We start from the raw sequence: 12,959 nt of genomic DNA on the forward strand, positions 1-12,959 counted from the left end.
AGTGTGGGGAATAGCGCCCCATCATTGGTATCAGTGGGGGGAATAGTGCCCCATCATTGGTATCAGTGGGGGGAGTAGTGCCCCATCATTGGTATCAGTGGGGGGAATAGTGCCCCATCATTGGTATCAGTGGGGGGAATAGTGCCCCATCATTGGTATCAGTGGGAGGAATAGTGTCCCATCATTGGTATCAGTGTGGGGAATAGCGCCCCATCATTGGTATCAGTGGGGGGAATAGTGCCCCATCATTGGTATCAGTGGGGGGAGTAGTGCCCCATCGTTGGTATCAGTGGGAGGAATATTGTCCCATGGTTGGTGTCAGTGTGGGGAATAGTGCCCCATCGTTGGTGTCAGTGGGAGGAATAGTGTCCCATTGTTGGTGTCAATGGGGGGAATAGCGCCCCATGGTTGGTGTCAGTGGAAGGAATATTGTCCCATGGTTGGTGTCAGTGGAAGGAATATTGTCCCATCATTGGTGTCAGTGGAACGAATATTGTCCCATGGTTGGTGTCAGTGGAAGGAATTTTGTCCCATGGTTGGTGTCAGTGGGGGGAATAGTGCCCCAGGGTTGGTGTCAGTGGAAGGAATATTGTCCCATGGTTGGTGTCAGTGGAAGGAATATTGTCCCATGGTTGGTGTCAGTGGAAGGAATATTGTCCCATGGTTGGTGTCAGTGGAAGGAATATTGTCCCATGGTTGGTGTCAGTGGAAGGCATTTTGTCCCATCGTTGGTGTCAGTGGAAGGAATTTTGTCCCATCGTTGGTGTCAGTGGAAGGAATATTGCCCCATGGTTGGTGTCAGTGGAAGGAATATTGCCCCATGGTTGGTGTCAGTGGAAGGAATATTGCCCCATGGTTGGTGTCAGTGGAATATTCTCCCATGGTTGGTGTCAGTGGAGGGAATATTGTCCCATGGTTGGTGTCAGTGGAGGGAATATTGTCCCATGGTTGGCGTCAGTGGAGGAAATATCGTCACATCGTTGGCGTCAGTGGAGGAAATATCGTCCCATCGTTGGCGTCAGTGGAGGGAATATCGTTCCGTGGTTGGCGTCAGTGGGGGGAATATCGCCCCGTGGTTGGCGTCAGTGGGGGGAATATCGCCCCGTGGTTGGCGTCAGTGGGGGGAATATCGCCCCGTGGTTGGCGTCAGTGGGGGGAATATCGCCCCGTGGTTGGCGTCAGTGGGGGGAATATCGCCCCGTGGTTGGCGTCAGTGGGGGGAATATCGCCCCGTGGTTGGCGTCAGTGGGGGGAATATCGCCCCGTGGTTGGCGTCAGTGGGGGGAATATCGCCCCGTGGTTGGCGTCAGTGGGGGGAATATCGCCCCGTGGTTGGCGTCAGTGGGGGGAATATCGCCCCGTGGTTGGCGTCAGTGGGGGGAATATCGCCCCGTGGTTGGTGTCAGTGTGGGGAATAGTGCCCCATCGTTGGTGTCAGTGGGAGGAATAGTGTCCCATTGTTGGTGTCAATGGGGGGAATAGCGCCCCATGGTTGGTGTCAGTGGAAGGAATATTGTCCCATGGTTGGTGTCAGTGGAAGGAATATTGTCCCATCATTGGTGTCAGTGGAACGAATATTGTCCCATGGTTGGTGTCAGTGGAAGGAATTTTGTCCCATCGTTGGTGTCAGTGGGGGGAATAGTGCCCCAGGGTTGGTGTCAGTGGAAGGAATATTGTCCCATGGTTGGTGTCAGTGGAAGGAATATTGTCCCATGGTTGGTGTCAGTGGAAGGAATATTGTCCCATGGTTGGTGTCAGTGGAAGGAATATTGTCCCATGGTTGGTGTCAGTGGAAGGAATATTGTCCCATGGTTGGTGTCAGTGGAAGGCATTTTGTCCCATCGTTGGTGTCAGTGGAAGGAATTTTGTCCCATCGTTGGTGTCAGTGGAAGGAATATTGCCCCATGGTTGGTGTCAGTGGAAGGAATATTGCCCCATGGTTGGTGTCAGTGGAAGGAATATTGCCCCATGGTTGGTGTCAGTGGAATATTCTCCCATGGTTGGTGTCAGTGGAGGGAATATTGTCCCATGGTTGGTGTCAGTGGAGGGAATATTGTCCCATGGTTGGCGTCAGTGGAGGAAATATCGTCACATCGTTGGCGTCAGTGGAGGAAATATCGTCACATCGTTGGCGTCAGTGGAGGGAATATCGTTCCGTGGTTGGCGTCAGTGGGGGGAATATCGCCCCGTGGTTGGCGTCAGTGGGGGGAATATCGCCCCGTGGTTGGCGTCAGTGGGGGGAATATCGCCCCGTGGTTGGCGTCAGTGGGGGGAATATCGCCCCGTGGTTGGCGTCAGTGGGGGGAATATCGCCCCGTGGTTGGCGTCAGTGGGGGGAATATCGCCCCGTGGTTGGCGTCAGTGGGGGGAATATCGCCCCGTGGTTGGCGTCAGTGGGGGGAATATCGCCCCGTGGTTGGCGTCAGTGGGGGGAATATCGCCCCGTGGTTGGCGTCAGTGGGGGGAATATCGCCCCGTGGTTGGCGTCAGTGGGGGGAATATCGCCCCGTGGTTGGCGTCAGTGGGGGGAATATCGCCCCGTGGTTGGCGTCAGTGGGGGGAATATCGCCCCGTGGTTGGCGTCAGTGGGGGGAATATCGCCCCGTGGTTGGCGTCAGTGGGGGGAATATCGCCCCGTGGTTGGCGTCAGTGGGGGGAATATCGCCCCGTGGTTGGCGTCAGTGGGGGGAATATCGCCCCGTGGTTGGCGTCAGTGGGGGGAATATCGCCCCGTGGTTGGCGTCAGTGGGGGGAATATCGCCCCGTGGTTGGCGTCAGTGGGGGGAATATCGCCCCGTGGTTGGCGTCAGTGGGGGGAATATCGCCCCGTGGTTGGCGTCAGTGGGGGGAATATCGCCCCGTGGTTGGCGTCAGTGGGGGGAATATCGCCCCGTGGTTGGCGTCAGTGGGGGGAATATCGCCCCGTGGTTGGCGTCAGTGGAGGGAATATCGCCCCGTGGTTGGCTTCAGTGGAGGGAATATCGCCCCGTGGTTGGCGTCAGTGGAGGGAATATCGTCCCGTGGTTGGCGTCAGTGGAGGGAATATTGTCCCGTGGTTGGCGTCAGTGGAGGGAATATTGTCCCGTGGTTGGCGTCAGTGGAGGGAATATTGTCCCGTGGTTGGCGTCAGTGGAGGGAATATTGTCCCGTGGTTGGCGTCAGTGGAAGGAATATTGCCCCGTGGTTGGCGTCAGTGGAAGGAATATTGTCCCGTCGTTGGTGTCAGTGGAAGGAATATTGCCCCGTGGTTGGTGTCAGTGGGGGGAATAGTGCCCCATGGTTGGCATCAGTGGGGGGGATATTGTCCCATCCTTGGTGTCAGTGGAAGGAATATTGTCCCATGGTTGGCGTCAGTGGGGGGGATATTGTCCCATCCTTGGTGTCAGTGGAAGGAATATTGTCCCATCATTGGAAGGAATGGTATCCCATTGTTGGTGTCATTGGGAGGAAGAGAGCCCCATGGGCCGGTTACAGGCATACAAGGGGCCACAGTTTGGGGCCCGCGTCCCTTGCCATGTGACCCTGGCAGTACAGACACAACCTCAGGAGTATTCCGTTTCCCGGACATGAAATGGGGTGAGCGCGGATTGTGGATGTTATTGCCCTGAACTCCCCCGTCTGTTCGTAGACACGAGGGTCGTCTGTCAGCCAACAGCTGACAATGAACTGACGGCTCGCACACTCGGGTCACACCGTGACAGGGAAGACTCTCCCCCAGCCGCCCCCGCCGGACACACGCCGTCCTCAGCAAGGTGACACAGGTTTTGTTTCCTGGACTTGCCTTGCACCTCTCCGCCACATTTTGGCGCCAACCACTAGGGGTCGCTGTCCGCCCGCTCCCTGCCCCGGTTTCCTCCGCGAAGCAACTCCAGGACAGGGACGGCGTGAGTGAGCGTGGCGGCCGCGAGCCTGAGCGCGTGTCCGTCCCCTTCTCCTCCTTCACTCTGCGAAGCCCCGGCGTTCCCGCTTTTGGCCAGGACAGAGTCCGGTGCGGGAGTCACGTGTCCGTCTCGCGGCGTTGGAAGGCTCCAGTAAGAGGAGTGAGGAGCACGCGGAGAGGCCTTCCCCCTCCTCACACCCCTCCTCCTCCTGAGAGCCGCCCCGACACACCGGGCGCCGGATACATGCAGGGGGAGCTTGTCCTCCTCCGGAGGTAAGAAGGTAGGGGGCGCTAGTGAACGACCCTCCCATCCGTCCCGCCGCCGCCTTGGGGCCCCTGGCCGCTGTTCTCGGGGTGACGTTGACTTAGTCTCTTGGGGCCCTTCAACTCCTGAGGAAGTGCGGGCTGGCCCGGCACCCTGGGACTTGTAGTCCCCCCGCAGTTTGAGGGCCGCCGCAGCGTCCAGGCTGGAGAGAGGCCTGCAGTGTAGGCCGGAGCCTCCTCAGAGTGGTCGGCTTTCCTCTTTGGCAGCGTCCCGTCTCCTTAGAGGCCTTCCTCCCTCCCAGCCCGGAGTCCTGTGTGCCCCCCAACTACATCCCCGGCCTGGCTTTTCTCCCACCCCCCATCCCAGCCGGGGGCGCCCTGGGCCTCTCAGCTCCTCCACCCCCCGCACAGCCCTACTTTGTGTCCCGGATCGGAGGGGCATCTGGCCGGGCTGTTTTTGTTCCATACACCGTGGTGGTGACTTTTTGTTTTGTGACCGATAGAGGCCGCTAGAGGACCGCGGAAGAGACCCCACCGTCCCCTCCACCTTCTCCACCACCACCTGGCAGAATGGACTTCCCGACTACAGGCCAGACCAAAGCCGCCGAGAGCAAGATCATCATCTACCCGCCCGGGGTCAAGGAGATCACCGACAAGATCACCAACGATGAGGTGGTCAAGAGGCTCAAAGTGAGTAGCCGGCCTGAGGCCTTCCTTCCCTCCCTGTGTGCCCCACACTCTCTTCATGTGTGCCGGGTGATTTGTAGTAGTAGTTTGTCATCAAGCCATACACTGTACAATCACATTCAGGCCCTTGTGCTACATAGTTGCTGGAAGATGTAAAGCAGGTTGTAGTCTGTAAGGTGCAGGGCCTGCCTGGGGAGGAAGAAAGGTCCTCCCATTACATAGAATTTGTAAATATAAACTTCATTGTAATGTGTATGGTGACAGCTCATTCATTTCAATGGGCTGTCAGACGCACCAGAACATGCAAAACAAATACAGCAGACGCAACTTCGCTGTACCAGACCATATGGTACTGCGGTGCCATGCGGTTTGGTGGCCGCAGACACGCTGCATTTGTTTAGATGCGTTTGGTGGTGCCATTAATAATCACTTCAGCTCCAGAAGGTTTTACCACTTCATGACCAGGTCATTTTTTTGCTATACCACACTGCGCTACTTTATCTGGTAATTGAAAGGTATAGCATCTAAAAACTATGGTATGTATACTGGATTTATATATAAAACTAATGGTGATTAGCAGCTTATAATGGGACTGCGGGAGTGCTTTTCAGGAATGAGAAACTGACAGACCACTCCCTATGTACAGAGCTCTGTCTTCTTTATCAACACAGAGCTCTTTTGCTGTGATTTTACACAGCATATTAGCAGGTCCTGGTTGGCACTTGCTGACAGGCGTCCACTGTGTACAATCACAGCTGGTTCCGGCAGGAGATGGTGCATGCGCCTGGAAGTAGGCAGTGACATACCCATTGCTTTGCCTACAGCTACTGTCTGTCCCCAGTGCATTGTGGATGGGTGTAAGGTGGTTAATGACGTCCACATGTTCTCATGCAGGAATTTCAATCAGAAATGCACCTTTCCTACCAGGGCCTTCTGCAGACAATACCGGACGAATAATCATCCGACTTATTTCCATGCTTGTCTCGCATCAAAAACAAATAGGTTACTAAAGTTGCTCTCGAGACAATGTAATGTATTCTTTCGTTTCCGAGCATGCACGGTTTTAGCATGGTACGCGTTTTGCATGTTTCCTGTGACATCACATCCTGTTTGTGGGCTAGAGACAAAATGACGTTTTTTTTTTTTCTTGCGCTGCATTGACGTGCATTTACGCACGTTTACATGCATTGTGTAGCCTAGGGCCCCATTCACACATGCACATACTGGGAATATGTGCAGAAATACGTGTTTCTGGAAATGAACAAAAAAGTAACGCTTTTGGTGTCATGACTTAAAAGAGAAGTTCACCTTTTGGACAAAAATAATAAATGCACATTTTTTTGCAGGTAAAGTATGCGTTTATTATTTTTGTACAAAGGAGCCTGTGAAGCATTGCACCAGTGATCAGTAGATCACTGATGCCATGCAGGTCTCCTGCAGACCTGTCAGAATATCTGTTTGCCGTACGGGATGTACGGTCAAGCAGATATACTGGATGGAAAGCTAAAATAAACTACCGCGGTGCTGCACAGCGCCGTGCTAGTTCATTGAAAACTAGAAGCCCACAGCCACTAATGCTGCTGGGATTTGCAGGCATGCGGAGCCCCACACGGCCACATTGTTTTCAAATCTGACAGTACAGGGAGAATTCTCCCTGTACTATCTGTCAGGGAGGAGGGGCGGCGGGCGTGGTTGCGGCTATAAGAACATGTTACATGTTCCACCCTAAAATGGGTGGAACATGTTCCAAAGGTGAACTTATCCTTTAAGTAAAGCACAACTTTTTTTTTTTTCTTCATTTTGGATCAAGTAGAGGAGGGTTATAACCCCTGTCAGGTTATTTTATGCCATCTTTGTCACATTGGGGAGATTTCCTTTCTCTTCCTGACCCATAGACACAACAGGAAATGAGGAAATCCCTCTGAAGTGAGGGAATTATTGGTTGCCACCAGTACTAGTATGCCCTTTGGAAGATTTTCTCTTTCTTTTCTGGGGACAACCCAGAATTTGGGCAGCAATAAAAACCTGACAGATGCTCTAACCCCTTTCCACATGATCCAAAACTAAAAAAGGTTTTGCCTTTAGTTATACTTTACAGCCACTTTAAGTTTACATTTTTTTTTAAAGACTGAAGGTTTTTTACCTTCATGCATTCTATGCATGAAGGTAAAAAACCTGTGTGCAACAGCTCCCTCAGCCCCCTTAATACTTACCTGAGCCTCATCGCGATCCAGCAATGTGAGTGACAGCCTCGGCTGTTCCGGCACTCTGCCTCTTTGGCTGAGACGGCACTCTGCCTCTTTGGCTGAGACAGCAAGGTCCCGCCGCTGTCAATCACAATCGGTCAGTCAATGAGAAATGAGAGGGGCGGTGCCAATCTGCAGCTCTGTGTGTGAATAGACACACAGAGCAGCAGGTGCCCCCATAGCAAGCTGCTTGCTGTGGGGGCACCCGACAGACAGGAGGAGCCAGGAGAGCCTGCAGGGGACCCGAGAAGAGGAGGATACAGGCTGCTCTGTGCAAACCACTGCACACAGTAGGTAAATATAGACATGTTTGGTATTTATGGGAGGGGGGAAAATGAACCTTTAGAATCGCTTAAACACGTCATGCACTCTTTTGCCTCACGTAGGGCAGCCCATTGAAGTGAAGTGGCTGCTGTGCGAAAAAAACGCATTTGCGCATGGGGCCTAAAGGAGGGTGTGCAATCAGATTGTATAGTGTTAAGTTGGGTTTACTTTAAATTTGTATGAAAATTCAGGACAATCAATTGTTCATTTGAAAGTAGTTAAAGATTTTCTTTTAACATTTGATTTGGATTGAATGGACCTTTCTAAAAGAAAACTGTACGCTGTACCTTCATGTGCCAGTCGTGCAGCATGCATTTACATGGGCACAGCAGTCTATTCATTTGAATAGGATACTGTACCTGTGGGGAAAAAGTCCCTGACCCTTTTTAAAAAATGTGGCTGAATGGTGCTGTGGCACTATGCGGTTTTGCGCTTGTTAAAATGTTGACATTTTGCTGATGTGTAGGGCTACCATCAAGAATTAATGGCACTCCTATCTACAGTATGTGAATGTGCACAAGATTGTGAGCTTTCCCAACCTGTACAAGTGTGAAACTGTACAATCTTTGGATCTTTCAATGGTTATATAGTGCAAGGGCATGTCTGCCTGGATAGATGAGGTTAGGTCCTCATATTACATAGTTTGGTAAACTATTTTAATCGCATGTTTATGTTTAACTGCAGGAGAAGTTATCTGGGAATTAATAATGTAAACTAAAGGCAAAACTTTTTTTTTTTTTCTGGATAAAGAGGGATTAGAACTCCTTTTACTGCTGTCTGTTCCCCATTTGGGAGAATCACTCCTCTATTTGCCCTGTTTACTGTTATTACCTAAAGTAAGGTAAATAAAAATCCAAAGTTTTTTTAGAAATCTTCCAATGGGGGCACACATTCTGGTGACACCATGGGATTCCCTCGCTTTGGAGGAATTTCCTCTCACTTTCAATTTAGTCTATGGGACAACAGGAGAAATGAAATCTCCCCAATGGGGCACAGATGGCAAAAAACAGACCTGGTAGAAACCCCCCTCCCCCCTTCCTGACCAGGGCATTTTTTGCTATACGGAACCTATTTTAACTGATGTGCACAGTTATGCAGTGCTGTACATAAATTAAATTTGTCATTTTTTCCCCACAAATAGAGCTTTCTTTTGGTGATATTTGATCACCTCTGGGTTTTTTTTTTTTAAATTTCTGCTCTAAATATTTTTTTTGAAAACCCAATATTTTTTACTTTTTGATATAGAACATATCCAATAAAAAAAGTAAAACTCTATTTCTTCTTACATTTAGGTCAATCTGTTTTCTGCTACATATTTTCAGTAAAAAGAAATCCCAGAAAGTGTATATTGATTGACTTGCGCAAAAGTTATAATGTCTAGAAACTATGGTGTGCATATATGCTGAAATTTTTATTTAAGTTTTTTTTTTTTTCCCTACTACTGACAGCAATCAGCGACTTATAGTGGGACTGCGATATTGTGACAGACAATCTGACACTTTGTGGGAACCAGTGACACCAATAGTTATCAGTGCTAAAAAATATACACGGTCACTGTACTAATGACACTGGCTGGGAAGGGGTTAAACATCTAGGGGAATCAAGGGGTTACCTGTGTGCCTAGCTATGTGTACTGTGTGGGCTGTTTTCACTAGGTAATGTGCTGAATTCTATTCCCTGCTTTGCAGGGAAAGAAAACCCTGCATATTGACACTGACAGGACACAGCTCTGCCTTGTTTACATAGGCAGAGCTGTGTGCTGTCTGTCTCCTAGACGATCGGTGGGTGTCGGCATTCGCTGATTGGCTTCTGCTGTGACAACTCACAGCAGAAGTGGCGTGCGTGCACCTGCTATCAGGAAGTGCAAGATCATGTTTATATACGTGACTTTACAGTGGCCACCCGGAATCAGTACATCTACTATGGGGCGATCAGCAAGTAAAGCACACAGGCAGATTTTAGCATATATACTTACACTAGCTCTCTGCTGCAGCAATACGTTCTAGCTAAGCTGCGATATCATTGTTGCAATTCTGCCAGAAAATCAATGTCCGAGAGTGTCAGATCCACAGCTCCCCTGCCCAGCCCCTATATCGTTGCAGCATTTCTGCTGCAATTAGAAATATTTCACAAAACCTGCTGCATTGGAGGCCTGCCGTCATTTGTTTATTGTGCAGAAACTCCTGGTGCCGCTCTTTGAGATTTTTCTACTACATGCAAAAACTCTGTAATGACATTCTGGGGAATTGAAAGTCTAAGGATCAGACACTCCTTTAAAGTAGAACTATAGACAAAACGTTTTTTCTCATTTTGGGTAGAGTAAGGGAGGGTTATAACACCTATCATTATTATTTGTTGCCATCTGTGTTTTAGGGAGATATAATTTCACTTCTTGTCCCATAGGCAAAACAGGAAGTGAAAGAAACCCCCTGCAAATTAAGGGAATTCCTAGGGGTTGCTCAGGTCCTCAGTCGCCATTGGAAGATTCCCCTTTATTACTTTTCTGGGCACAACCCAAAATGTGGGGTTTTCCTTTACTTTCAGTTTCACTTTCCATGATAATGGTAAACAGGACAAATAGGGCGAATCTCGCCAATGGGGATACAGACAGCAATAAAAACCTAAAGTGTTCTAATCCATCTCTACTCTATCCAAAACGAGAAAAATAGTTTTTCCTTTCCCTACAGTTATACTTTAAGGGCTCATTTGGGTGTCCTAACACACCCAAATGCACATCATGTGTTTTACCCAGATTTGGAATCTCAGGGAGGGTCACGCTTATTCTGCCCGTGATTCCTGATGCCCAAGTGTGAACAGAGCCTAAGTGTTGTTTTTTTGGCAGAAATGTTGCACTCATATTTCTTAGTGAGCCCAGGTTGTTGCAGCACAGGGCGCTTGTGTAAGTACATTTACTGCAGATTTCCTACGTGTATTTAGTTCATAGAGTAGGCTGTTGTAACAGGGTCCCTAAGGGCCAATTTACATGGGCGGACTCCGTTGATCCCCTCTGAGTAGGCAGATGACAGATCCATGTTCTCTTTGCTTGTACAAAGGAGACACAGCCCCCTGTTCTCTATGGGGTGGTCGCCTGTAAATGGACCACCTGTCTGTTTACATCAGTCTGTTATCTGAACCAATTCACTAGATGGATGGAAATCCTGTTTTTATCTGATTGGATGCAGGCTGGTATAATTGGATAAATGTCTGTTTACATCCGCCTCCCTATAGAGAACAATGGATGGTCTGATTGGGTCCACTTGAAAAATGGATAGGCGGACCAGGTCTATCTGCCCATGTGAAAGGGTCTTACAGTCTGCTATGCTTGCAACAAAATGAGGTTGTGATGTAATGCTTGTTCTACATTGATGCAAAGCTAACACTGTCTAAATATTCCTTGTGGTTCTTGGATGGGTAGTTTACAGTTATGTAGTGTAAATTGGCACATTATGGTCCATTTTGGGGTCTTGTGTGCTCAAGTGTCTTTAGTGAATATGGTACATGTACTTTTGCCATATCTTTAGATGTGATGAGAGCGCTGTAAATGTGCTGTATGGCATTGCAATTTACAGAAACATCCATGTTCTGTCACTGTGTTGCCCTTGATTGAACGTACTGTGGACGGTATGTAGGGTGGCATTGCTGACCATTTTGAAAATGCTTGTTGCCTGGCATAACTTGCTCTTGGTAATCTGAGTCAGTGATGCAGAATATGAAGGGACATTGGAGTCAAACTTCTGATTTGCCCAGTCAGTGACTAAGAGTATTAAAGCTGATGGAACAGATGGAAAACTGACACTTGCATATGGAGTGCTCTGTGTTTTAGTGCTTTTGCAGTACTTCATGTTTTGTTTTTTTTGTTTTGTTCAGAACAGAACAAGTGACAGGTTGGCTTTAGTGCTGTACATGTCCAAATAGAGACAAGCACCAATGTCCACTCTTCCATTGCTTTGGCAAAGTGTACTTCTGCATTAACCACTTGCCTTCCAGAGGATTTACCCCCCTTCCTGACCAGGCCATTTTTTTTTTTTTGCGATATGGCGCTTCGTTACTTCAACTAGCAATTGTGCAGTCATGCAATGTTGTACATAAATGAAATTTTTAATTTTTTCCCCACAAATAGAGCTTTCTTCCGGTGGTATTTGATCACCTCTGCATTTTATTTTTTGTGCTATAAACACAAATGACTATTTTGAAAAAAAATATATATTTGACTTTTTGCTATATAACATATCCAATAAAAAAAAATTAAAAATCTATTTTCTTCATATGTTTAGGCCAAAATGTATTCTGCTACATCTCTTTGCTAAAAATAAAATCCCAATACATGTAAATTCATTGGTTTATGTGAAAGTTATAGCATTTACAAATGGTGGTATATATACTGGAAAAATTTTTTTTTTTATTTAAATACTAGTAATGGTGTCAATCAGCGAATTATAGTGGCACTGCGGCAAGCATTCTGACACTGGGTGGGAAGTGCCAATGACCTCCCCAGTGACCCTAATACAGTGATCAGTGCTAATAAAAAGCACTGACAATGTACTAATGACCGGTGATTGACATCCTTAGCCGCCAATAGTGGCGTGGGTTGCCTGGTATGCTCCCCCTACCTGGAAAGCAAATCATGTGTGTATATATACGTGATTTTGCGCAGCCCTGCCACCCTGTAGCAGTACTTCTGCTATAGGGTGGCGGCAAAGTGGTTAAAATCGTGTTTTCTCACTGCAAGGACAGTGATTGTGGGTTGTTTGATGCATCATCATGTCAGCTGTTATGAAAAATGCAAAATAGTAAGCTGAAATTGAATATTTGTGTGTGATTTGCAAGATTTTTTGGTCACTTTTAAACTTGCAATAACTTAACATATATTATTATTATACAGTGTTTATATAGCGCCAAAAAGTTTGATCAACGCTGTACAATATAGTGGGGGACAGTACATGAGACAATACAGTAACAAAACAATACACGAGGGGTTCGAGGTCCCTGCTCTTTGGAGCTTACAATCTAGGAGGGAGGGGATATTGGTACAGGAGGAAGTGGCTGTGGGGGATGGAGTGGTGGGAGGAGTGGAGGAGATCGGCTGTTAGGTGAGGGTGGGGTAGGCTTCCCTGAAGAGATGGGTTTTCGGGGTGAGCCTAAAGGTGAGGAAGGTAGGTGACAGTCTGATGGATTGGGGTAGTGAGTTCCAGAGGATGGGGGATGTCCTGGATAAGTCCTGCAGTCGGGCATGGGAGGAGGAGACCAAGGAGCTAGAAAGTAGGAGGTCTTGTGAGGAGCGAAGAGTACGGGTTGGGTGGTATTTGGGTATCAGGTCGGTGAGGTAGTTTGGGGCAGTGTTATGAATCATATATCACATATATCTTTCATTCACAAGTAGTAGAAAGTAAAACTGCTGTTGCACACGAACTACTGCTCTATACCTTTAAGAATGACTCCTCCCCCCACCAGAGAGCCTCTGACGTTCACTTGCAAATACTTTCGAAAATCAGTAACTGCATAACCATGGTGCTCCAAATGTGATCATGCTTGGTGGTGATGGGTCACTTGGGCTCCAG

General features: G+C 48.4%; 1 protein-coding gene across 2 annotated transcripts in view; it reads left to right on the plus strand.

Moving 5' to 3' along the window:
- The first annotated feature begins 3,904 nt into the window (after nt 1-3,904).
- PDS5A (PDS5 cohesin associated factor A) overlaps nt 3,905-12,959 on the plus strand; it is a 143,292-nt gene continuing 134,237 nt past the window's right edge. Inside the window, exons 1-2 of one of the 2 annotated variants that reach the window (XM_089654028.1) lie at nt 3,905-4,153; nt 4,648-4,834. In XM_089654028.1, coding sequence (XP_089510154.1) covers nt 4,715-4,834 — 120 coding nt within the window. In that variant the 5' untranslated portion in view covers nt 3,905-4,153; nt 4,648-4,714. The remainder of the gene's footprint in view (nt 4,154-4,647; nt 4,835-12,959) is intronic. The other variant, XM_089654027.1, reaches the window with a different exon arrangement.

Source organism: Staurois parvus, unplaced genomic scaffold (assembly GCF_062004578.1).
Source record: "Staurois parvus isolate SC_StPar_1 unplaced genomic scaffold, SC_StPar_1.0 ptg000734l, whole genome shotgun sequence".
NCBI lineage: Eukaryota > Metazoa > Chordata > Amphibia > Anura > Ranidae > Staurois > Staurois parvus.